The sequence below is a fragment of the Planococcus citri genome, chromosome 4, assembly GCF_950023065.1.
Source record: "Planococcus citri chromosome 4, ihPlaCitr1.1, whole genome shotgun sequence".
Taxonomy (NCBI): Eukaryota; Metazoa; Arthropoda; class Insecta; order Hemiptera; family Pseudococcidae; genus Planococcus; species Planococcus citri.
This window is the reverse complement of record NC_088680.1, coordinates 26,172,275-26,197,407: the sequence shown is the minus strand read 5'-3', so window position 1 is coordinate 26,197,407 and position 25,133 is coordinate 26,172,275. Positions and strand designations below refer to the sequence as shown.

At 32.2% G+C, this 25,133-nt stretch overlaps 6 protein-coding genes across 10 annotated transcripts in view; 5 read left to right on the top strand and 1 right to left on the bottom strand.

Annotated features, from left to right (window-relative positions):
* CaMKI (Calcium/calmodulin-dependent protein kinase I) overlaps positions 1–25,133 on the bottom strand; it is a 481,648-nt gene that overhangs the window by 174,219 nt on the left and 282,296 nt on the right. The window lies entirely within an intron of this gene.
* LOC135842822 (uncharacterized) lies at positions 1,154–3,946 on the top strand. Its single transcript, XM_065360470.1, has 3 exons — positions 1,154–2,429; positions 2,665–3,282; positions 3,600–3,946. The coding sequence occupies exons 1-3, from the start codon at positions 1,407–1,409 to the stop codon at positions 3,927–3,929; spliced, it is 1,971 nt and encodes a 656-aa protein (XP_065216542.1). The 5' UTR covers positions 1,154–1,406; the 3' UTR covers positions 3,930–3,946.
* LOC135842823 (uncharacterized) lies at positions 1,156–11,570 on the top strand. 2 transcript variants are annotated; one of them, XM_065360472.1, is made up of 4 exons: positions 1,156–1,184; positions 8,661–9,901; positions 10,132–10,746; positions 11,118–11,570. In XM_065360472.1, the coding sequence occupies exons 2-4, from the start codon at positions 8,873–8,875 to the stop codon at positions 11,433–11,435; spliced, it is 1,962 nt and encodes a 653-aa protein (XP_065216544.1). In that variant the 5' UTR covers positions 1,156–1,184; positions 8,661–8,872; the 3' UTR covers positions 11,436–11,570. The 2 variants fall into 2 exon arrangements, with proteins under 2 accessions (XP_065216544.1, XP_065216543.1); XM_065360471.1 differs by lacking the exon at positions 1,156–1,184 and having other exon boundaries at positions 8,618–9,901.
* Positions 13,993–15,665, top strand: LOC135844852 (uncharacterized). Its single transcript, XM_065363231.1, has 2 exons — positions 13,993–14,506; positions 15,102–15,665. The coding sequence occupies exons 1-2, from the start codon at positions 14,051–14,053 to the stop codon at positions 15,339–15,341; spliced, it is 696 nt and encodes a 231-aa protein (XP_065219303.1). The 5' UTR covers positions 13,993–14,050; the 3' UTR covers positions 15,342–15,665.
* On the top strand, positions 18,093–20,216 carry LOC135844214 (uncharacterized). Its single transcript, XM_065362362.1, has 2 exons — positions 18,093–19,231; positions 19,733–20,216. Exons 1-2 carry the CDS (start codon positions 18,494–18,496, stop codon positions 19,949–19,951), a joined length of 957 nt encoding a protein of 318 aa, XP_065218434.1. The 5' UTR covers positions 18,093–18,493; the 3' UTR covers positions 19,952–20,216.
* On the top strand, positions 22,201–24,429 carry LOC135844597 (uncharacterized). The gene is made up of 2 exons (XM_065362829.1): positions 22,201–23,129; positions 23,675–24,429. Exons 1-2 carry the CDS (start codon positions 22,647–22,649, stop codon positions 23,996–23,998), a joined length of 807 nt encoding a protein of 268 aa, XP_065218901.1. The 5' UTR covers positions 22,201–22,646; the 3' UTR covers positions 23,999–24,429.

Below are 25,133 nucleotides of genomic sequence, written 5' to 3'. Positions count from 1 at the left end.
TGGAAGGGGGAAGGAGGGAGGATGTGAGGATTTCCTAATTCTAGTATTTTATAAGATATGTAGTAGATTTTTGTTAAAAATTATTGCAATTCAAAGGAGTAAAAACAAAAAAAAAAGGTCGAAAATTTCTCACTTCTGCGTCAAACTTTTCCAAACAACCCCCATTTCAATAAATTGGTTCTCCTTTGAACGCAGTCCTTCAAAGTTCAAAAAAGAAAAGGAATTAAATGGAACAAAGTTGGTAAAAATTTTGAGACTTTCCTCATTTCTGTATCAAAAAATTTCTAAATAACCCCCTGTACAAGAAAAAATATCTCTGCCCCCTCATTTTGGTCTCTCTGCACTAAGTCCCTCAGGTAAAAATAATTATTGAAAAAAATTTTTAAAAATTCTTCTAGTCCCTTTAAAAACCTCCTACAATATTGGTCTCCTTGAATAAAACTTTTCAAAAGTTGATCGAAAATGTGTGGAAAATGGTCCTCCTTCTAAGTAAACCTCTATACCTAGTTGCAAATGAATTTCCGCTTCGTATTTTGGCTAAAAACAATTCGATGATTGATTCTTTAAATCTAGAACTGTTGAACTGTTCGTATAAGACTTACTCCCTTCCTCAGAAAAATTCTAACGCACGTTCAAATTATCCGATTGAAAAAAAATCCCAATGATGAATCGTACTCAAAACGAACCACTCAGTGTTCACCGGCAATTTGAACAGGACCTTTTCTCAGCTGCCCAAATTGATTTTTTTGTTTTATATTGATCGTTTGAAAATTTAGAAGCATTTCTAAAATTTTTGTGTTTCTTCTTGCTTAAAATAGGTTCTGAAGCTAATCGACTCCTCTCAGCTGCTCATATTAATTTCTGTGCATTTTGATGAAGTTCAAAAATTGTAGAAAAATAATCTTTAGGTGTTTTTTCAATGATTTGTGTGTTCATCTTACAATGGTGATTTTATGTTTTACATAAACTGGCTAAATGCAGAACGTTGGTCGAAGGGAACCGAAGGAAAAAATTCATACTGTCGTCACTGTCGACATCTACTTCCTGTATGTTTCACTACAAAACCTGGCTTTTAACAATGCAATTCGGATGAATAACGATTTAACGAAGAATAACTATCACTTATCAGTACCACACTACCACTGTACCCGTTAGTTCCACATATGATCTCTATCTACGACAAGGTACATTCCTACATTCGCGAGTTTTGTTCGTCTACAGGCCTAGTACTGATAATTATTTGTTTCTCATTCAAGTGTGAATAGTTTTTTCGCGTCAATCCTAATTTTATGCTCGAGTAGTACGTGGATCTCTAGAATTTTGTAAATTTTGAACGCTGTTCCGTATTTCACCAGTCAACTTACGTTTAGTACATAATCGTTAAAATTTCCAACTTCTAGAAAATCATGTCATTTGATGCAGTTCCGAAGCTGTGCGAAAATTTAATAAGTCGAATCGACGATTTCGAAAAGGAAATATCTCGTCGATTGCCTGAAATGTGTGCAACTGAAACAAGAATATTTTACGATGATCTACTATCAATGCGTAGGGATTTGGTTTCGATTGAAGAAAGAATATCAGGATATAAGTACTTAATCAGTGAGTCAACTATGAACAATCTATTAGAAAAAATTCGCAAAGCGTACTTGAAGGTAACCAAACTTAAAGTAGAATTTGAGAAAAAGAAAAGCTCCTCAAAGACCAACTCAACACCACCAACTAACCTTAAGGTTGATGATCAATCCAACGCAACAAAACAGCCCGAAACCCTGAGAAATGTAGACTTACAGATCCGAATCCGAAAACAAAGCTTGCTAATCAAACAAATCGAATCGCTTCAATCGCTCGAAATACTCGATGACATTTGCGCTGTAAAAGCAGAAGTAATATATAACCACCTTTCCCAACTTTACGACTCGTTTACCTCAGAACAAATTCAAATCGAAGCGAGCCTCGACGACGATGCCACTCTCCTCGACAATCAACAAAAAATCGCCGCAGATATTCAACGAAAAGTGATCGATTTTCAAACAAAGATGAAAAAAATAATGCAGCCAACTTCATCGACAGAATGTAAAATCAATAACGATCATTCTTCGCAACCAGAACCAGCGCAGGCTGACACCGAAGCTAAATTGAAGTTTCTGCTTGATAAACAATTCGTATTATTAACACGAATAGAGTCACTGAATCCAGAAAAAAACAAAGACGTTAGTCCAGAAAAAGCGGAAATATTATACAATCGTCTCACTATGATTGGTGAGTTATCCGACTTGAATCAAATTGAAATCGAATCACTTGATAATGACAATAAAGCTGAATACCACCAGAGATTTTCTGAGAAGATGCAAAAAAACGTGTTCAAATATCAAGAAACTTACAAAAAAATCTTCGCACCGATTACACTTCCATCTTCGACACAACTCAAGGTAAACATTTTTTCCTCATTTTCGTATTATTAAATATGGGAATGATCAAAAGTAATAGGATTAGGCTAGGATTAGGTAGTATCATACTCGTAGTATGTAAAGCCAAAGAACGAAACTTCGCTAGGTGTTGGACTTGGAGGGGCAACTTACATTTAATATTTTTTAAATAAAAAATACCCAACTGAGATACCAACCTAAGCACACTAATTCGTATTTTCTTACCGACGTGTTTCAGAAACGGACATCACCATCTGAAGAAATCAAATCATCAGAATCAAAAAGTGATCCCCAAGCGATAGAACGCAAATTAATCGAGCGGACTGCTTTGTACTACAATCTGATGCAAGACTACCTTAAAATTGGAACATTCCTCGTAGATCATCCCACCCAAAAACACCTCTCCGAAGAAATTCGACAAACCGTACTCCGTCATCAAACACACATGGAAGAAATGACCGAACTGGTCGAACCAAAAATTGCGGCAGAAATGGCAGAATCCAAGTTCGATATCGATTTCGATCTTTCCTCTCAATCAACATCGATTGATAACGAGTCTACTTTGGAATTTTTATACAAAAAGAGAGATTCTTTGATCGAAGCGATATCTTTGTTGGAACCAAAAGAAGACGTTGGTCCGGAAAAGGCTGAAATAATGTACAATCATCTCAATTCGCTTTACGAGTCGTTCAATTCGAATCAAACTGAGATTGAAACACAAGTCAGCGGGATTACCCTTGAAAGTCAATTTGTCATTTCTAGACTGATTCGAAACAGAGTGATCGAACTTCAAACAACGTTTAAAAAAATCTTTGCACCGATTATAACTGATACTGAATCTTCGAAACAACTTGAGGTAAATAAGTACAAATAATATCAAAAATCGTTCAATTATATATTTCAAATTTGTTCTAAAACAAGTCCAGCTATTATCGAGAAGTATTGTAGAAAATAAGCGATGACAAAAAATATTGTGTCCCATAATTTGCTTTCAACTTTTTAAAACATGCTTCACGATTTATTAAAATGTTTTTTTTTTTATTAACAACTTTTCCTATATTTCAAGCATTTTTTACAATTTTACTGAGGAACTTTGAAAATTAATTCACCGAAAGTTTCAACTCCATACCAATTACTCATAATAATTCTTTTTTTCTTGTGTTTGTGTTACAGAAACATACACTTATTCCGACAAGCCAAATAAATTCACCGGAATTAGAAAGTGAGCTCGGAGAGATGAAGCTCATGAAATTGACTGACCTTTTCATGTCGTTGTGCCAAACTTTATTGAAATCACAATCAAAAGGAGATGAAACTCGGAATAACATCAGTGATATTTTCACCTCTCTCAATGGTTACGTAGAAGTATCAAAGGACATTCAAACTAAAGTATTGTCTCTTCAGAACACACTGAGCAAATTCATCGACGAAAACAAACGCAGTGGAGAGAGCATTCATCAGAAACTGGATGATATTATGGAAAATGTCGAATGTTTAGAATAAACGATAATTTTGTTTCAGTGATTTTTTTTTCTTTTCAAGATGGGTTTTTAATTATGTAGTATGTATGTAATGTACTTAGAACTAGAAAAGGAAATACAAATATGTATGCAAACAGAAATCTTTGAAATTATCGAGCAAGTATTTTCTAAAACAGTTCATAATAAATTGCAGAAGCCGATAAAAAATCAAAATTGCTCTAAAATATCTAAATGTACCTACCTACGATAGAGAAGCTAAAGCTTGAAGAATTTTCTTTCTGGTTTGCTGAACAAGAATAGCACCAGCTGCTTAAAAAAAACATTATCACTGAAAATTATCTATTTTACTACATGTGCATTTGTTGATTTTTGGAGCTCAAATCTGGGTCAAAAATGCGGAAAAAATCAAAATTTATATTTCACCAAATGGCTAAGTATGGTTTTGAAGAAGTTGATTTTTGACTTCAGTGAAAACATTTACTTACGAGTTTGCAATGACATAACAACATCGTAAAGTTGTGTCTAAAATAATGAAAATAAAAAAATTCCAAATTTTTCATTAAACTTTGAGGAGCAGGAGCAAAATTGAGGAGGAGAGCAGAAGCAATAAAATCTGAAGAGCGCTCGTGGATACGAGTTACGAAAGCCAATAAAGAGCAATATTCAAAATTTTCTAGGAACAAGGGCGCGAGAGACTTTTTTTCTATGTACCTATTCATTTTAGACCTAGTACTAATTTTTAATTTATATTCTCAACACCTTGCAACTTGCCCAGGGATGCTAATCTTAATGAAAAAAGTTTCGGTTACGGTTTAAAGGTTATATTTTTTTTCCTATCTAGGGGTGAAAAGTACTACTTTTCCAACCTCGCGAGAATCGCTCGGATGTAAAAATAAGTACTTTCCACCCTCGTTCAGGAAAAATTACTTCACTAAACTCGGAGAAAAAGTGATGTGAGGGGAACAACTCACACGAGTTCAAAATCACTTTTTCGGCCCCCGTTGTGTAATATACTATTTCCATGTTCATTATTTCGGTTACAGTTTTGGTAAAAATTGACAGATGAATAAAGGTTACGATTACGGTTATGGTTACAGATTTTTGAAGAATTTTTTTGGTTAATTTGGGTTACGGTTACGGTTTTTTTTATGGAGTCAGATTTTTAAAACTTGGAATTTTCAAGACTAATATATGAAAAATCACCAAAAAGTCTCACTTTTCAGTTGAAAATTTCTAAAAAGTTTCACTTTTTTGCTAAAAATTAAGTCAGAAATGTTGCTCTTTTAAACAAAGTTTCAATTTTCCCCAAAAAAATATTTAAAAATTTCGATTTTTTTCAAAAATTTTCAAATTAGCTCTGTGTTATGCTTAAATTCATAAATTGTTGAAATCTCGCTTTTCTGCCAGTAATCACTAAACATTCTCACTCTATAATGTCAAAATTTCCAAAAAAGTCTTGATTTATTGCCATAAAGCTGCAATATCATCTCACTTTTTGGATAAAAATGTGAAAAAAATCTTTTTTCTTGCCAAATAAAATAATTGACAAAATTGAGAAAAACTTTGAAAAATTGCTCAAAATATCGTTGAAATGAAATTGAAACAACCAAAATCTGATGAAATATCTCGAAACATTAAAAAAAACTAGATCATTGATAATCGTTGCAAATTAATTTAAAAAGTAAAAATTTTGCAAAACTGCACAAAACGTAGGTATGTAAGTATGTATAAAAAAACATCAAAATTGGTGTGAAAATTGCCAATGATTACTTCAAAGTTACAAAATTCAAGTAAAATTGGTCATATCTTTGCTCAAAAGTCAGAACTGTTGAAATTTGTGAAAATCAGGCATGAAACTCACTATTTTATTTTTTTTAGTGACTTTAGTGACTGAAAAATAGCAAAAAAGTGACCAAAAATTTGAAAAAAAGTGACCAAAATTTTGAGAAATGTGAGCAAAGTATATATATTACTATGTAGCGATCATCAGAGAATTTTTTTAGTAACCCTCCCCGCCCCCTGCATGGGCGTAGCAAAAGTACCGGGATTTGGCGCCGGTGCTGATGCGACGCCAGTTTTTTTGGGGCAATGATTGGGGGGAGGGGGTGTGTGACGAAGCAATAAAATCATGTGTAATTTTTTTTGATTTTTTTTACCTCGAATATTTTAGCCAATGTTGTCATTTTGAGGGAGGTTTAAAAATCACAAATTCGTCAACTTTTGAGGGGAAAAACGCAAAAAGTTGCTGATTTTTTAAAAAATTGAACAATTTGACGAAATTGAAATGAGTGTATTAGATCTATTTACTGAACTAAATTAGAATTTGTATGCTGAATTAGGTCAACCTAAGTATGTATTCGTAAAAGGATAAACAAAATTTTGAAAAATTTACAGTTTTATGACTAAAAAATATTGAGCCAAATAAGTTGAATAAAATAAGTATGAAACGGTGAACATTTTGCATTTTGGAAAATCCAAACTTGAAAGGTGTAAAAAAATGTTATTTTCGTTACTGAACATACAAACTTTGGAGCAGATAATTATCATCTTGGGTCCTATGTCTGAATGAAAAACAAATTGGCCCGAGCGATGCGAGGGCGAAAGCTTTTGAAAATTTCAATTTTGAGATGCCTAAAAACGAGGTTTTTCAAATGCAAGGAGTTTATTTTTATTTTTTTTAATTTTAGAATTAGAATGATGTTTTTTAGGAAGTTAATTTTGAAAAAGAAAAGAGAACAAGCTCGAGCGAGGGCGAAAGCTCTTGCAAATTTCTATTTCGAGGAGAGGCATAAAAACGATGTTTCTTAAATGTGAGGATGAAGAGTTTATTTTTCGGCTTTAAAACTCAATTTTTTATAGAAATTTTCATCTTGATTTTGAAAAATAAAATAAAACAAGCCCGAGCGAAGCGAGGGCAAAAGCTTTCGAGAATTTGTGTTTCAAGAAGTAAAAAATAATGTTTTTCTTTTATCAGAGCTACACTTTCGGCACTGCTGCGGCGCCGAATCTTTTTCCTTTTTACACAACAAATCGTTAAAAAAGTGACCAAAGTCACTTTTTTTGGCCATTTTCGCTGGAATAGTGACAAAAAGTGACTTGCACGTGAAATAGTGACAAAGTCACTTTTTAAGTGACCTTGTTTCATGCCTGGAAAATGAATAAAATTTTAAACTAAACACTAGCTGGTACTAACTGCTCTACAAAAACCAGAAGGTGAAAAAAAAACGGGAAAAACTTGTAATTATACATATTATAACCGGATTTTTAACCGCAATTTTTGAGGTTAAGGTTACGGTTAAGGTAATCAAATTTTGGAATAAAGGTCAAGGTTACTCAGATTTAAATACAGGATTTTTTTTGGTTAAGGTTAGGTGATTTTTTACCATTTTTTCCGGTGATTTCCCGAATTAAGGTTAAAAACTGGTCAACATTCCTGCCTTTAAGCAACATAAATCAATAAATTTTTTTAGTTTTAGTAAAACTTTAAAAATGTGGTTTTCAGCAAAATCTTGAAAATAGGTATAGGTACAGGGTGGCCAGAAATATCGGGTACCCCTAAGAAAGTTTTTCATTAAAAATATAGGTTGGCAACGTGAAATAGATGCATATGATTGGTGGAATGTTATCTCTCCAGTCCAACAACCAATCATGTGTTATCATTATTATCATTCACTGTGACCAACCAAAGTATTTAGTGAGAAAACTTTTTTAGGGGTACCCGATATTTCTGGCCACCCTGTACCATAGCCAAAGTCGACATTTTTTTAAATGGAAAAACTCATATTTTTCGTCTTTCTTTTACTTTTTTTTTTTAAAGTAGAGAAAGTTTTGTGAACGTATTTGGAAATACATTTTTTTAAAATAAGTGCAAATCGATAAAAATTTTGATTTTCAGTTTTTTTTTTTTTTTTTTTTTTTGGTATTCTGATATTTTTTGTTCATTGAAACCTAGTTTAAAACAGAGTTCTTATGTGCATGAGAATGAAGAAAAAATGATTTAAATTGTGCACAATAAGTTATTAAAAAAAAAAGTAACAGCAACCTTTTGCTTATTCTTTCCAATGGTTTGTGTGTTCATCTTACATACGGTGAATTTGTTTCACGTAAACTGGCTAAATAAATGCAGAACGTTGGTCGAAGGAATTGAAGGAGAAAATTCATACTGTCGACATCTACTTTCTGTATGTTTCACTACAAAACCTGACTTTTAACAATGCAATTCGGATGATTATTTCATCACTGAAAACAATACGACAACAATCCCATTCCCATCCTCACTATCAGTACCAGTGTGTTAGTTCCACGTATGATCTCTATCTACGACTAGGGAACTGTAACCCAGGTATGTCAGACGGCCATTTTGTTCCTGGTTTGACAAACTTAGCATTGCAGTATATGGGAATTCGGCAAACTTTAACCGCGTATATCTTCAAAACCGTGCACTTTTACAACTTTTTCATAATAACATCTTTGAAAGAGAATTGAACGAGCTTTCCAATGGTATGCTACATGTATCAATTGAAATACATTTGTTTGTTTTGAATTTCAGCCATTTTTCAGCACTTCATTTTAGGGTTAAAAATAGTTTGAAATAGTGTGAAATTCACAGCATGTGCTCTAATTCATGATTATTTTCATTCTATGCCAGAAATTCCGTCATAAAAACCTTGAATCGAAAAATAACAATTTTTTTTCGTGAGGAACAAAATGGGAGTTTGACATAACCGGGTTACAGTACCTTATCTACGACAAGGTACATTCGTGAGTTTGTTATTCGTCTACAGGTCTAATACTGATAATTATTTTTTTCTCAATAAAGTGTGAATATTTTTTTCGCGTTAGTCCTAATTTTATGTACGAGTACGCGGATCTCTAGAATTTAGTGAATTTTGACAGATATTCGGTATTTTACCTACCAACTAACGTTTAGTAAACAATCGTTCAAATTTTCAACTCCTCAGAAGCATGTCATCATTTCATTCAGATCCGAAGCTGTGCGACAATTTAGTAAGTCGAATCGACGATTTCGAAGCGGAAATATCTCGTCGATTGCCTGAAATGTGTGCAACTGAAACAAGAATATTTTACGATGATCTACTATCAATGCAAAGGGATTTGATTTCGATTGAAAAAAGAATATCAGGATACGGGGTGTTGATCGGTGAGTCAACTGTGAACAAATTATTAGAAAAAATTCGCAAAGCGTACGTGAAGGTAACCAAACTCAAGGTCGAATTTGAGAAGAAGAAAACCTTCTCAGTGACCAACTCAACACCACCAACTAACCTTAAGGTAGATAATCAATCCAATGCAACAAAACAGCCCGAAACCCTGAGAAATGTAGACTTACAGATCCGAATCCGAAAACAAAGCTTGCTAATCAAACAAATCGAATCCCTTCAATCGCTCGAAACACTCGATGAAATTTGCGCTGTAAAAGCAGAAGTAATATACAACCACCTTTCTCAACTTTACGACTCGTTTACCTCAAAACAAATTCAAATCGAAGCGAGCCTCGACGACGATGCCACTCTCCTCGACAATCAACAAAAAATCGCCGCAGATATTCAACGAAAAGTGATCGATTTTCAAACAAAGATGAAAAAAATAATGCAACCAACTTCATCGACAGAATGTAAAATCAATAACGATCATTCTTTACGACCTGAGCCAGCACAGGCTGACACCGAAGCTAAGTTGGAGTCTCTGCTTGATAAACAAATCGCATTACTATCACGAATAGATCGGTTGAGACCAGAAATAAACAAAGATGTTAGCCCAGAAAAGGCGGAAATATTGTACAATCGTCTCACTACGCTTGGCGAGTTATTCGACTTTAATCAAATTGAAATGGAATCAGTTAATAAGAACAGTCTTGGGCATCAAATTGAAATTTCTCAGACGATTCAAATTCAAAAGAAGGTGTTCGAATATCAAGAAACTTACAAAAAAATCTTCGCACCGATTACACTTTCGTCTCCGACACAACCTAAGGTAAAAAACCATCCTAATACCTAATTTTTCCATATCTTTAGCAAAATTTTTACACGATTCTACTGGCTCTTTGTGATCAAAAATTATCCACGTATTTGTAATGCGAAAATCATTTCGACTAAAATTTTTCATGAAAGTGAATCAATTTACCAATAACCATAAAAATACCCATCTACACAGGTAACCAACCTACCCATACTAATTCGTATTTTCTTACCGATATGTTTCAGAAACAGGCATTACCATCTGAACAAATCAAATCATCAGAATCAAAAGGCGATCTTCAAGCGATGGAGCGCAAATTAATCGAGCGGACTGCTTTATATTACAATCTGATGCAAGACTACCTTAAAATTGGAACATTCCTCGAGGACCATCCCACCCAAAAACACCTCTCCGAAGAAATTCGACAAACCGTACTCCGTCATCAAACACACATGGACGAAATGACCAAACTAGTCGAACCAAAAGTTGCGGCAGAAATGACAGAATCCAAGTTCGATATCGATTTCGATCTTTCCTCTCAATCAACACTGACTGATACAGAGTCTACTTTAGAATTCTTATACAAAAAGAGAGATTCTTTGATCGAAGCGATATCATTGTTGGAATCAAAACAAGACATTGGCCCGGAAAAGGCTGAAATAATGTACAATCATCTCAATTCGCTTTACGAGTCGTTTAATTCGAATCAAACTGAGATTGAAACACAAGTCAACGGGATTACCCTTGAAAGTCAATTTGTCATTTCTAGACAAATTCGAAACAGAGTGATCGAGCTTCAAACAACGCTTAAAAAAATCTTCGCACCGATTATAGTAACTGAATCTTCGAAACAACTCGAGGTAAATAAATGTCAAAAATCGTTCAATTATTTCAAATTTGTTTTAAAGTAGGTCTAGATAAGTATTATCAAGAAGTATTGGAGCAAAATATGCGATGAAAAATTGTGTCCCCTAATTCGTTCTCAATTTTTTAAAACATGTTTCACGATTTTATAAAATGTTTTTTTTTTTTTTTTTTTCAAAACAACTTTTCCTATATTTTAAGTAGGTATTTTTCTCAATTTTTAACAATGTTGTACGAAAACTGAAGTAAAACCTCAACCAGACAATTTTTTTTCAATGAGAAACTTTTCGAAAATTAATTCACCGAAAGTCTCAACTCCATACCAATTACTCATAATAATTATTTTGTTCTTCTGTTTATGTTACAGAAACAGACACTTCCGACAAACGAAATAAAATCACCGGAATTAGAAAGTGAGCTCGAAGCGATAAAGCTGAAACTGTCTGACGTTTTCAATTTGGGCCAAACTTTATTGAAGTCACAATCAGATGGAGATGAAACTCGGAATAACATCATTGATATTTCCACCTCTCTCGATAATCATGTAAAAATATCAAAGGATATTCAAACTAAACTATCGTCTCTTCAGAAAACACTGAGCAAATTCATCGACGAGAACAAACACAGTGGAGAAGACATTCATCATAAACTGGACGATATTATAGAAAATCTCGAAAGTATGTAAACGATAATATCTGTATGACCCACCGCAATATTTGTTTAGAGGTCGTGGAATCAACCGATTGCATTTGAACTTGTGATTATTATACCTACATTGTACGTAAAGTATTTATTAAGAATAAACGATAATTTTGTTTCAGTGATTTTTTTTTTCTTTTCAAGATGGGTTTGTAATTAGGTATGCATGTACCTAGAACTAGAAATTATCGAGCAACAGTTCATAATAAATTGCATAAGCCGATTAAAAATCAAAACTGCTCTAAAATATCTAAATGTACCTACGATAGAGAGGCTAAAACTTGAAGAATTTTCTTTTTGGTTTGCTAAATAAAAACACCAGCTGCTTAAAAAAAAAAAAAAACATAAATCGCTGAAAATGATCTATTTTTACTACATGTACTTACATTTTTTGATTTTTGATGAATTTTTGGAGATCAAATCTCGGTCAAAAATGCGGGAAAAAATCAAAATTTCACCAAATGACTGGTTTTGAAGAAATTGATTTTTGGCTTCAGTTGAAACATTTATTACGAGTTTACAATGAGGAGACAACCAATTTGTGAAGTTGTGTTTAAAACATGTAATGAAAAAACTAAAATAAATTCCAAATTTTTCATTAAATTTTGAAAAGCAGGAGCGAGAGTGAGAAGAAAAGCAAGAGTAATAAAATCTGAAATTTTCGAGAAAAGTTAAGCTGAATTAGCGAAAATTTACGAAAAGAGCATCACAATGTAAAATTCTTGATTAAAATAGGCTATCTATTGAAAAATTGAACGAAAAAAAATTATTTTGAGATAGGCTAATAAAAAATTATACATCGTAAGAAAATATTTGAAAAATCGAATAGTTTGTACCAATTTTCAGAAAACGAAAAATTGCAGTTCTCAGATAGAACTTTACTCAGATGTATCTAAAATCACGATGAAGAAGATGGAAAATAAAACCGGAAATCCGATAAGATAGTGAACGTTCAAGTCAACGCACAGTTACAATAGCAATAGCTTATTAGCTTTCAGTTTCAACAGTTTTAATTCAACTTCAGCTCACTGTCGAATTTACTTGGTGCATTAATCCTTTCGGCTACGAGACAAACTGACGGATAAAATTCGAAGTGCTTTAAACTAAGTGAGGTCGGTTGTTGCCTAGAACTCAAAATTTGCTGGAAATCGCACATTCAGAAAGTATTCATGTCACAAATGGCAATAAACCTTAAATTGTCTATTATTCCATTTGTGACACCGAATAGCATTATAAATCAAAATGAAGCTTTCTGAGGCATCTGATATTTCAAGATGAAAGTATTGGTAGCAAGCATTTTTGAAAATAGAAAAAAAGATGAACTAAAATAAAATAAATTTGAGTAAAAAAAGGAAATTATTGAAGGAAAAAAAAGCATGCGACTTCAGATAGTTATTCAAACTGCAGATGTTTGAAGGTGTTTGCTTGTGGGAGGATTAAAATTGATGGAAAAATCTTTGTGTTATAGAGAGCATTTTTCAAAATTTTGAAAACCCATGTCACAATTCAACGCAAATTTTCAATGAAATTCTGAAAAATATGTATCATTTTCATCTTCTGACACATACATCTCTCTTGAGATGATTTGCTTGGGCGAGTAAGTTGCCTCAGAAGATGACTGAGTAAACTTTTACAAGCATTTGAATTTTATGATGGATACTGTGTCATAAACACTGCACTCAATAAATTCATTATCTGTAAGATGACTTCTAAAAAGTGATTCCAGTAATTCCACAACATGACGTACGTATTTTATTTTTATTATCTCCTTATGACAAACAGATTGAGGACTGTATTATGACACAGTATCTATCAAAAAATTCAAATGCTCGCAAAAGTTCACCTAGTCATCTTCTGAGGTAACTTACTCACCCAAGCAAATCACCTCAAAAGAGATGTATGTGTCAGAAAATGAAAATTATGTCATACTTTTCAGGTTGAATTGTGAATTTGTGACACGAGTTTTCAAAATTTCAAAAAATGCTCTCTATAACACAAAGATTTTTCGATCAATTTTAATCCTCCCACAAGCAATCACCTTCAAACATTTGCAGTTTGAATAACCATCTGAAGTCGCATGCCTTGTTTTTCTTCAAAAATTTCTTTTTTCACACAAACTTATTTTATTTTAGCTCATCTTTTTTTTTATTTTCAATAATGCTTGTTATCAATATTTTCATCTTGACATACCAGATGCCTCAGAAGGCTTGATTTTGATTTATAATGCTATTCGGTGTCATGAATCGAAAAATAGTCAATTTAAGGTTTATTGCCATTTGTGACATGAATACTTTCTGAATGTGCGATTTCTAGCAAATTTTGAGTTCTAGGCAGCAACCGACCTTACTCAGTTTAAAGCACTTCAAATTTTATCCGTCAGTTTGTCTCATAGCCGAAAGGGTTAAACAGTTCTTCTCGCATTTAAAAGTGAATAGGTAGCCACGTATTTTATTGGTGTTGATTCCGTTCTCGTAGATATTATTGGCTACGCATAGAAATACCCAGCTACCTATTTATAGTGAATTTTTAAAACGTCGTCGATATCAAGTTACAAATTTGGTAAATAATCATTGAAATTTCGTACATCTCGAAAAAAAAGTCATGGCTGTGCATTGGGACTTGATATTTAGTAATTTATCGGATCGAATCGACGATTTGGAAAAGGAAGTATCAGAACGACTACCCGAAATGTGTGCTGTCGAGGCGAAGGTATCGTACAATAATCTTATATCCGTTTACAAGGAAATGGTTGAATACGAAACTCAAGCAAAGACAATCGCTGATACCGATAGATATTATCTGATCAATCAGCTATTTGCTAATCGAAAAACCCACTTGAGGGTGTTCAAGCTTAAACTAAAACTGGCGAAAATTTTCTCTTCGGACGAATCCATACTACCGACTGAAACCGACACGAATCTAGATATTCAATCCAATCCAACAAAACAGCCAACAACAGAATCTAAAATCAACAATGATCAGTCTCTTCATCAATCAACGAAGACTGATTCGAAAAATACTACAGTATCGTTATCTAAACAATCGACGAAACCCGAGGTAAATTGACAAATGAAGCTTTCATTACTTTCGTTGTAACTAACGTATAGGTAACGTATATGCGTGAAAATAGGTAAACTGATTTATAAACTTCAAAGCTTCCTTAAATTCTAGAAATAATGCATAAATTAGGTAACTATCGATTTTTTAAAAGAATACCTACTTATTTCTATTTTGGATTTTTTATAATTATTCAAAGTAGGTACGTGTCTACTTAATTCTGACAATTCATCAAGCACTTTTAAGTAAATTTTAAACTACACTTTTCAATCATTTTTTTTACATTTTTAAATATGGTCAGCTACTATTTTTTCAATTTTAAAACTATTTTTTTTTCACTCCAAGCTATCTTCAAAGTTCAAATCATTTCATTGGTCTATTTTGTAGTTTTTCCCCAAGTTTACTATCCATTTTTATATCACAAATGTAACTTTTTATGCTTCATCCTTCATCCCATTGTTCCATATCCATAATACGAACTTTAATTTTTCAAAAATGCAAAGGAAACGAGCCTTTTTCTTGAAAAGTTATTTCGGAATCAATTTACCTCCTGCTCTAAACACACGTTTTTTTTGTTCGTATGTTTAAAAAACAGCCACTTCATCCTGAACAAATCGAATCATCGAAATTAAAAACCGATCTTCAAGAGACAAATCTCAAACGTAAACTCGCCAATCTTGAAGAATTGTACAATCGCTTGTTCGGATGCCTATGTTGGGTTAGAACAGTTTTTGAGGAGTTCCCCACACGTAGGCAACAAGAAGACATGATCGGAAAAATCACCCAAGAAATTTGTTATTATCAAGAGGAGCTGGAAAAAATCATGCAACCATGAAACTTTTATCGATAAGGTATCGGTGAAATCCAGCTCCACCTCTCTTCATCATCGTAAAGAAAAACCTTAAAACATCCAAAATAAAATCTTTCATTTTCAATATAAAAATATATTAGGTATACCTTCTATGATTAAGTGGTCCAACTCGAAACACTCCCATCGGTTTTTTTATAATTTAAAATTTTCAAACATTTACTTTACTCTTTACTGTCACTTATCAGTGATGTATTCGAAGATTAAGGGAGGGGATTTTGCATTTATTACTCTTAAAATATGATTATCTACCTACATATTATAATATTATAATTATATCTACAGTACCTATTTAATATTTATATATTTTTTACTTATCAAACGTGATTTTTCAACAACAAAAAAACATGATCTTTGTTTTATTTAGCTAGTTAATGATGCTTCAAACTTAATTTTTCAGAAGAATGACGACGAAAAAATAGAAAGAAAAGACGAATTCAAGATACCCCTCAAAAAAATAAAACAGATCTTCAACCTTATAAAGTAGGTAGTAGATACTTGGGCTTACTTAAACGGAAACGAACATTCATAAGCTTTTCTCAGGAGCGATAAGCTTAATCTTACGTTGGAATTTTAAGTAGGTACCTATGGTTGTAATGATTCAAAAATTCAAAAAAGATTAAATTTTATCAAACGAAAAAATGATCAAAAAATACATACTTATTCCTAGCTAAAAACACCATCCAAAAAATCAAAATAATTTCAGTACTCTCACATTGTTGCCAATTGAGATCATCTTTATTTTCTTCATGAGTCGTTCAGTTTGAAAAACTGAAATCGAATCACAAGTCAAGGGTACAAATTTTTGAATCCTTCAAAAATTCAAACTCAAATTTTTTGGAATTTTTCAAAAATTGTAGGAAAGGTACTTATCATTTTTTAATGAATTGTAAACACATCGAAAGGAACTTGCAGTTTCATTGGATTTTTATTATAAGGAATATAACTGGAAGAATAATCATCGTCAACATAAGACCATTTTATTAAACTTCAAATACCTACTTATGAGAACTCTCAAGATTGTTGTGGTAATTATTTATGTATGTAGATGGATGCTTCGCAGTCCTGTTCGTGAGCCAGAATTGAATTGTGGCTGCCTAATCGTAGGTATGTATATTTTAATGATTTTTATTTTTTAGTTTGAGCCCAAAAATAAGGTAAAGTACCAGTTGTGGATAGGGGTCCCAGTTGTGGATAATCGTTCCTATGGGCTAAAAAAAAAAATTATCGCATGTATCTTTTTCTGTAACATTTAATCATTTCGTTGCATTCATGACAACATGAAAATTCACCCATGAAGTCTATGTACAAAAGCATTGAAGTTTCAAAATGATAAAAATTGAGAATTTAAAATTTTTTGGAAGGAAAATTTCAATAATGGAGAAAAGTGAGTCAAATATGTAATTTTTCATAACTGCGGAAGTTTTTGGATAGTAATAAGATGAAATAACCACCTCTGCATATTTTTGAGAATTTTTGATTTCATCTAGTACTATTTAGAGCAGTCTTTGTCCGCAACCGGGCCAGGGGGCCCGGTTAGCGGATAATTGGAAGTTTTTGAGATTCTCTACTAAGAAATGAAATATTCTTGATTTTTTTTTCCTCCCAAGTATTATGTAGTTCAACAGTCACACTACACAACAAAATAAAAAAAATTTGAAAAAAGTTGAAATTTGGCCTTCTCAGAGCATGTTGAAAAAATTATAACCACAACTGGTACTTTACCTTACACATTTTTCACTAACATCGAAAACTTTCAGAAATTGAAATTTAAAAGGATCAATCCTGTTGGTGTATTAGAATTGTGACAGCCTAACCCCATATTTTAACGATTTCCTTTTTTTTTTATTATAAATTTAGTCCAAAAACACAGTTTTTTTTTCACTTGCGTCGAAAATTTCCGGAGTTCAACTGCTTACCTATTCATAAATTTGGAAATTTAAAAAGAATTTTTTGAAAAAAAATCTCACTCGTATTGAACGTAGTTTTTGAAAAGTGGTTACAATTTTCAGGACTGCAGCTTCCCAACTTGCACATTAAAATTTGAAAATTTGATACATTTTGTGAACAAACTGCATTGCCTTCAAAAAGTAAGTAGTCATTCACACAAAGTACTAATAATTTTGAATAGAAATAGATTCATCAATTTTAATTTATTCTTATAAGATTGGCTACCCTGTTATGCAAATAATCTTGAAGATGAATTTTCCTCAAATTTATTTACCTATTGGCAAGAAAAAATTAACGCCTTGCAACAGAAAAAAAGAAAACAGTTCATTAGTTAAATGAATTTTATTCTAAGTAAATAAATCATCCAAAATGCATCGACAAAGCAGGAACAGAATTTTAGTAATCATGAAGGAACAAAAATAGAAGTACCTAGACTAGATAATAAAAAATTTAATTTTTGACAAAAGTTGAGCTGAATTGGCGAAAATTTACGAAAAGAGCATCGCAAGGTAAAATTCTTGATTAAAGTAGGTACCTACCTACCTACCTACCTATCTATCTAAGTATTGAAAAATTGAACGAAAAAAAAAAAATTTGAGATGATAGACTAATAAAAAATTGTACCTACCTAGGTACAGTGTAAGAAAATATTTAAAAAATCGAATCGCTTGTATTTCAGAAAACTGAGAAAACGAAAAATTACAGTTCTCAGTGATATTCAAAATCACAATGAAAAAGATGAAAAAATATAATCGGAAATCAGATAGTGAAGCATTCAAGTCAATACAAAGTACCTAGACCTACTCCTACTACTACCTACAATAGCTTTCAACATTTCAACTTCAACTCATTGTCGAATTTACTCGGTGCATTTATTTCAGTGTAAGTACGTAGACTGTATCTCTTCTTATCGAGTTATCAAAGTTATGTTGACCAATTCGTTAATTCGTGTGTTACATTTTCGCATTGTAAATTATATGTCCAATATTTAGCAGTTCTTCTCGCATTTAAACGTGAATCCCTATTTTATTCGTATTGATTCCGTTTTCGTATGATTAACGCGGTCAATCATTGACCACAATTTAGTGAATTTTAAAAACGTCGTCGATATCAAATTACGAATCTGTGGTAAATAATCGTTGAAATTTCGTACATCTCGAAAAAAAATCATGGCTGTGCATTGGGACTTGATATTCAATAATTTATCGGACCGAATCGATGATTTAGAAAAGGAAATATCAGAACGACTACCCGAAATGTGTGCTGTCGAGGCGAAGGTATCTTACAATAATCTTGTACTCGTTTACAAGGAAATGATTGCATATGAATCTCAAGCAAAGACAATAGCTAATACCGATAGATATCATCTGATCAAGCAGCTATCTGCTAACCGAAAAATGCACTTGAGGGTGTTCAAGCTAAAACTAAAACTGGCGAAAATTTTCTCTCCGGACGAATCAACGCTACCGACCGAAACAGAGATGAATCTAGATAATATTCAATTCATCAATCCAACAAAACAGCCCGAAACTGAGAAAAATTTAGACTCGCAGATCCAGAAACAAAGCTTCTTAGTCCGTCGAATCGAATCTTTAGAATTACATCAAGATATTTGCTCAACAAAAGCAGAAGTGTTAAATAACCACATCTCTCAACTTTACGATTCGTTTATCTCAAACCAATTACAGATCGAAGCGAACCTCGACGACGATGCCACTCTCGATAATCAACAAAAAATCGCTACAGAAATTCAACGAAAAGTGATCGATTTTCAAACGAAACTGAGAAAAATAATGCAGCCGATTGCATCAACGTCATCAACAGAATCTATAATGAACAATCAGCCTCTTCATCAATCAACGAAGACTGATTCCAAAAATACTACAGCATCGTTAGCGAAAATCGAGGTAAATTACTTATACGTTGTAACTATATAAACGTGAAAGTAGGTAAACTGATTCCTATACTTCGAAGTTTCCTTAAATTCGAGTTAATATGCATGCAATTGATTCTCATTCAAACTTTGACAATGCATCAGACACTTTTAAGTAAATTTTGAACTATGGTACACTTTTCAATCATTTTTTACATCTTTAATAATAGGGTCAGCTATACTACATATTTTAACAATTTTAAAACTTTTTTTTCCACTCCAAGCTACGTATCTTCAAATTATGTAGTTCATTGGTTTATTTTGTATGTTTCCCCCCCCCCAAGTTATCCATTTTTATATCTCAAATGTTACTTTGTATGCTTCATTAATTTTTCAAAAATGTAAAGGAAACGAGTCTTTTTCTTGACAAGTTATTTCGGAATCAATTTACCTCTTGCTCTGAACACACTCGATACACTCGAACTAATTATCTGTTGTTTTTTTTTTTTTTTGTTCGTATATGTTTAAAAAACAGACACTTCATCCTGAACAAACCGATCTTCAAGCGACAAATCTCAAACTTAAACTGGCCAATCTTGAAAAATTGAGCACTAGCTTATTAGGATGCCTATCTTGGGTCGGGCAAGTCTTTGAGGAATATCCCACAATTCAGCGACAAGAACTCATGGCCGCAGATATCAGACGAGAAGAACTTCATTACAAAGCGGAGCTGAAAAAAATCATGCAACCATGAAAATTTTATCGATATCGGTGAAATCCAGCTCCAACTCTGTTCATCGTCGTAAAGAAATATCTACCTTGAAACATCTAAACTAAAATCTTTCATTGTCAATATAAAAAGATTACCTTCTATGATTAAGTGATCTAACTCGAAACACTCCCATCGGTTTTAATTTTACAATTTAATTTTTCAAACATTTTCATTTACTGTCGGTGATGTATTCGAAAATTAAGGGAGTGTATTTTGCTTTTATAATACACATTTTTTACTTATCAAACGTGATTTTTCAACAAAAAAAAGTATCATTTTTGTTGCACATATTTAGCTAGTTGTGATGCTTCAAACTTCATTTTTCAGAAGAATGATGATGAAAAAATAGAAAGAAAAGACGAATAAAATTCAAGAAAACCCTCAAAAAAATAAAACACATCTTCAACATTATAAAGTAGGTAAGGTAGGTACTTGGGACTTAATTAAACGTGAAGAGAAATACACAAAAACGAACATTCATTAAGGTTTTCTCAAGAGCGATAAGCTTAATCTTACATTGAAATTTTAAGTAGGTATGGTTGTAGTGGTTTAAAAATTCAAAAAAGATTAAATTTTATGTAACAAATAAATGATCAAAAAATACAAATATTCCTAGCTAAAAGTACCATCCAAAAATTCAAAATAATGTCACTTCTCTCACATTGTTACCTAGATCATCTTTATTTTCTTCACGAGTCGTTCAGTTTAAAAAACTGATATCGAATCACAAGTCAAGGGTACAAATTTTTGAGTCCTTCAAAAATTCAAACGCAATTTTTTGCAATTTTTTAAAAATCGTAGAGATTTATAATTTTTTAAATGAACTTTAAACACACCAAAATAAATTTGCAGTTTCATTGGGTATTCATTTTTAGGAACATAACTTGAAGAATAATCATCGTCGACATACTACGACCATTTTATTAAACTTCAAATAAATATGTACTGAAATACTGATGAGAACTCTCAAGGTTGTTGTGGTAATTATATAATTGGATGCGTCAGTCCTGTTCGTGAACCAGAATTGAATTATGGCTGGCTGCCTAATCGTATAAGTATTTGAAAGAATTTGATTTTTTTTTTCAATTTGAGCCCAAAAATACACTTTTTTCACTCACGTCGAAAATGTACAGAAATCAATTACTACTTATGAAATTTAAAAGGACCAGTCCCGTTGGCGAATTAAAATTGTGGCAGCCTAATCGCATATTTCAAAGATTTTTTTTTTTTGAAAAGAATTTGATCCAAAAATACATTTTTTTTCACTCACGTCGAAAATTTCCAGAGTTCAACGATGCATTTTGAAATTTAAAAGGAATTTTTTGAAAAAAATCTTTTTCATATTGAAAGTATTAGGTAGCTTTCAAAAAACGATTACAATTTTCAGCATTGTAGCTGCCCAACTTGAGCATTCAATTTTGAAAATTTGATACATTTTGTGAACAAACTGGGCCTTTAAAAAGTACCACTATCTCCAATCATGCCAAAATTGTGTCTCTAAAAATAATTGTGAGTACTTCATATGTGATCATTGATCAAAAATATGGTTTCCTCGAGTAATTTGATTTTTTTCTCAATTTTTGAACAATTTTTTGACGATTTCGGAAAATTCCAAGCCTCAATAGCACTCTTTATTTTCATTTTAGCATCTGAAAATTTTCAAGAGCAATCCAAGGGTAACCAATAACCATGCTTTGATGAAAAAAAATTAGAAAAAACCCTTAGCACAAAGATTGAATTGTTTCCTCGTTATTAGATATTTTCTATGGGGAAAAAATTGAAAAGAGGTTTGCTTTTATCCAACGAGAAGGAATTTTGCAATGGTGACGAGTGATAACTTCATGACAAGGTATGATACGAGTTAACTTTAATTTTCATCCAAATTTCAATGTACTTTCCATCGTCGATATTTTGCTGCATTTGAAGAACAACTGAAAATATGGCATTTTCATGTACAACAAACTGATCATCGTGACCTGTGAGAGAAAAAAAATCAATACGCGACATTTAATTGAACAAAAATTTCATTTAGGCGTTGAAAATATCTCTAACAATTAGTAAACCTCAACAGGGTAGCGATTGTTTGTACCCTTTACAAACACCCCTTTCAAGACGTCAGCAGACCAACACAAAATTTAATCATTTGACAATAAATGCGACAGCTAGACGCTCAAGCTTGAACCTTGGACGATGACGACGGACAACAGTCATTTTTACGTTACCATCGTCTTTTCTTATTTCCTTATCTATCGCCATTCACCTATTCTTCCTTTCAGATATAATGACTTTTAATTCTTTTGATACTGCCTACAACACTAGATTTTTCTCAGTACTGTGTCTTTTACCCTTCGAACTACCCCTACCCTTACATACGCATCGCCAATTTGTTTTCTTTCTAGTTAGATTTTCAAATACTTGGTCACTTGGTTTTAGTCTTTTCGAGTCTTCGTACGTTCCAGTATAGTACTTCCAGTTTCAATTTAGTGCTACTTCAACTTAAGCACGTTACTTATTTGCAGTGCATCTGTAGTTCACTTTGTAAATTTTTCTTCGCGTCCGTTTCGCTGTTGGTATTGAATTTTATAAAACTTCGTTCATTTTTTTCGTATCGGTTCCGCCGTTGCTCATTTTTTTGTGTAATTTAATATACATCTATTTCTACAAACTCGAAAAAATCATGGCATGGTTCGTCGGTACAATGATCAGCAGAGACTTCGAGGGTCAAATCGCAGATTTGGAGGCAGAAATATCAAACCGAGAGCTGAAAGCACCCGAGGCGAAAATATTCTACGATCATCTTACATTAGTGCACCGAAAAGTATGCGCTTTTGAAACCGACGTAAAAACATTACAGTATGGCCCTGGCAACACCAACAACCAACTGCCCAACTGTTTGAATGCAATTCGTAAAATCCATTTGAGGGCGTTAAACCTTAAAATCAAATTGACCGAAATCATGCCTGCGATCGAATCAACATCTTCGAATGAAACCAACGAAGATAAACAACCCGAGGCCGAAGCGACGAAAAAATCAGAAAAGCCAAAGTCAAAGACACAGTTTGTATCGACATCTTGGACAGAATCCTTCGAAAGTTTTGCATCATCTCTGTCAGAATCTTCGAGCGAATCTGAGGAATCGTCCTCTGAATCTGACTCTGAGGTAAATGAAGAATAAGATAAATTTTTTCCATGATTTTTGTCAATTAATTAACCTTTATGTTGAATATAAGATACATACTTAAATTTTTTAAAAATCGCGTAATACTGGTTGCATGATCATTAATTTTAAAAAAAACATGGAGGAAACAATTCCAATCTTTTACCATTGAATTTTTCGTGAAAAAATAATATTTTGAAGGGATTTTATTGAAAAATTAAAATGTAGTGTTTAGTTAATTTCAAACGAATTTTCGTAATTTTTTATTGCAAAATTGAAACATAAAACATGTATTCTAAATTAGAATAAATTTCACCTCGTAATTTCAATTTATATGTATGACATTTTAAACAATTTTTTTATAAATTTAATACAATTTTTCTCCATATTGCAAGCAGTTTCAGTGTCGCTTTGTTAGCTTTTGCGTCGTTTTATTTTCACACATTTTTAACTCGATATTCATTTTCAAAATTCAATTCTTTTTCGCCCTAATTAAACCCATACTCCCATACTAATGTTATTATTTTCTTTGTTTGTTTAAAAAATAGATAATCGAACCTAAAACATCATCTACAAAAACCAATTCAACGGAATTGAAAAGTGTTTGCACTCTTAAATCCATCGAAGTGAAATTATCTAATCTGGAATCTTTGTGCGAAGACATATTGGAATTAAGATCAGATCACGATGATAATTGGACTGATACCAGCAGTAGCAGCGACGACTCTATTGATGATACTTATGAGCAATACGAAAACATCATAAAGAAGATAACTTATCTGGAAACAACCCAGAGTAACAATTTTTTATATCAGGGAATGATTCTGTTTATTTTTTTCATTTTGCTAGTTAGCATTGTTTTCGTGCCTTAACGTAATTTATACCTACTTAAGTGCGAGTACGTAATTTAAGAATCTTTTAGCTAACTTTTTTCACGATAGGGTTAGTATTTCTCAAAACGAAAAATTATTGATAAGCCGAGAAAAAATCCTGGATGTGAATAAATCCCAGAAACAGAATTATAAGGCCAAAAAAAATCACCCGGTTTCATTTTTTAGTAATAATTAGTACCTACCTAGCTTAAGTATAGTAATATTTTCATGATTAATTCGTCAAACTATAAAAATGATGTACAATTTAATGTAATTTTATTATTTTAGTATCCTTTTATAAGAGTTTAATTGTGGTCGAGTGGCATATTCAAATGTAATGCAGACGACTCATTTTTATGACTCTCATAAATGTAAACGAAAAACGTATTGTTAAATAATATTTTAAAATAAATAATTATAATCATACTTATGCCATGCCTTCAATTTTATTTAATCGTGAATAATTTTACAAAAAATGTTCACTCTCACTTATTTTTATACGATGACGACAACAAAACAAAACGAGAAGCAGAACTCATAAAACCAAAATGCAATAAAAAAAACTAAAAAAGACACTAAAAATTATCCAGTAAGTACGTAGAAGTAGCCATTTATTTTTTTTAAAAAGAAAAAAGGTGATAGTACATACTTTGTGATGGTCTAAAAATTTCATTTTTGAAAATGTTTAAAAAATTCCAAAAATTAGGATCTAAAAAACTCGTCACAGAATACGAGTGAAATGCTTTTTCATCCAAAATTGATTTTCAATTAAAATTTTACAGTTAATTAAAAACTCGATAAAGTTGAAAATTTTCGAATTTTTCAAGCCCTCTCATCCTCTTACTGCACCTTGAGTAATACTATTACCAGATTCAAAAAACGTTTTAAAATAAATTTCTCAACTTTTTTGAATAAGTAAGTAACTTTAATTGATATTTTGATGAGAATAGAGAAGTATAAATATATTTGAAAAATTGAAGAACAACGTATTCGACGATCATTTGATAAAGGAAATCATCAATTCTGAGGTATTCAGTAGGGCTCTAGTTTTTATTTTGAATTTAAATTCGGTATCACTTGAATGGTGTAAGATAGAATTTCTACAGGGCTCGTTCTCATTTTTTTCAAAAAAAAA

Excerpts from the sequence above, each read along its gene's own strand:
- LOC135842822 (XM_065360470.1), top strand. The coding sequence starts at position 1,407 with ATGTCATTTGATGCAGTTCCGAAGCTGTGCGAAAATTTAATAAGTCGA. Across the intron at positions 2,430-2,664 it reads CATCTTCGACACAACTCAAG|AAACGGACATCACCATCTGA; the intron begins GTAAACATTTTT and ends GACGTGTTTCAG. Across the intron at positions 3,283-3,599 it reads AATCTTCGAAACAACTTGAG|AAACATACACTTATTCCGAC; the intron begins GTAAATAAGTAC and ends TTTGTGTTACAG.
- LOC135842823 (XM_065360472.1), top strand. The coding sequence starts at position 8,873 with ATGTCATCATTTCATTCAGATCCGAAGCTGTGCGACAATTTAGTAAGT. Across the intron at positions 9,902-10,131 it reads CGTCTCCGACACAACCTAAG|AAACAGGCATTACCATCTGA; the intron begins GTAAAAAACCAT and ends GATATGTTTCAG. Across the intron at positions 10,747-11,117 it reads AATCTTCGAAACAACTCGAG|AAACAGACACTTCCGACAAA; the intron begins GTAAATAAATGT and ends TTTATGTTACAG.
- LOC135844852 (XM_065363231.1), top strand. The coding sequence starts at position 14,051 with ATGGCTGTGCATTGGGACTTGATATTTAGTAATTTATCGGATCGAATC. Across the intron at positions 14,507-15,101 it reads AACAATCGACGAAACCCGAG|CCACTTCATCCTGAACAAAT; the intron begins GTAAATTGACAA and ends TTTAAAAAACAG.
- LOC135844214 (XM_065362362.1), top strand. The coding sequence starts at position 18,494 with ATGGCTGTGCATTGGGACTTGATATTCAATAATTTATCGGACCGAATC. Across the intron at positions 19,232-19,732 it reads CATCGTTAGCGAAAATCGAG|ACACTTCATCCTGAACAAAC; the intron begins GTAAATTACTTA and ends TTTAAAAAACAG.
- LOC135844597 (XM_065362829.1), top strand. The coding sequence starts at position 22,647 with ATGGCATGGTTCGTCGGTACAATGATCAGCAGAGACTTCGAGGGTCAA. Across the intron at positions 23,130-23,674 it reads CCTCTGAATCTGACTCTGAG|ATAATCGAACCTAAAACATC; the intron begins GTAAATGAAGAA and ends TTTAAAAAATAG.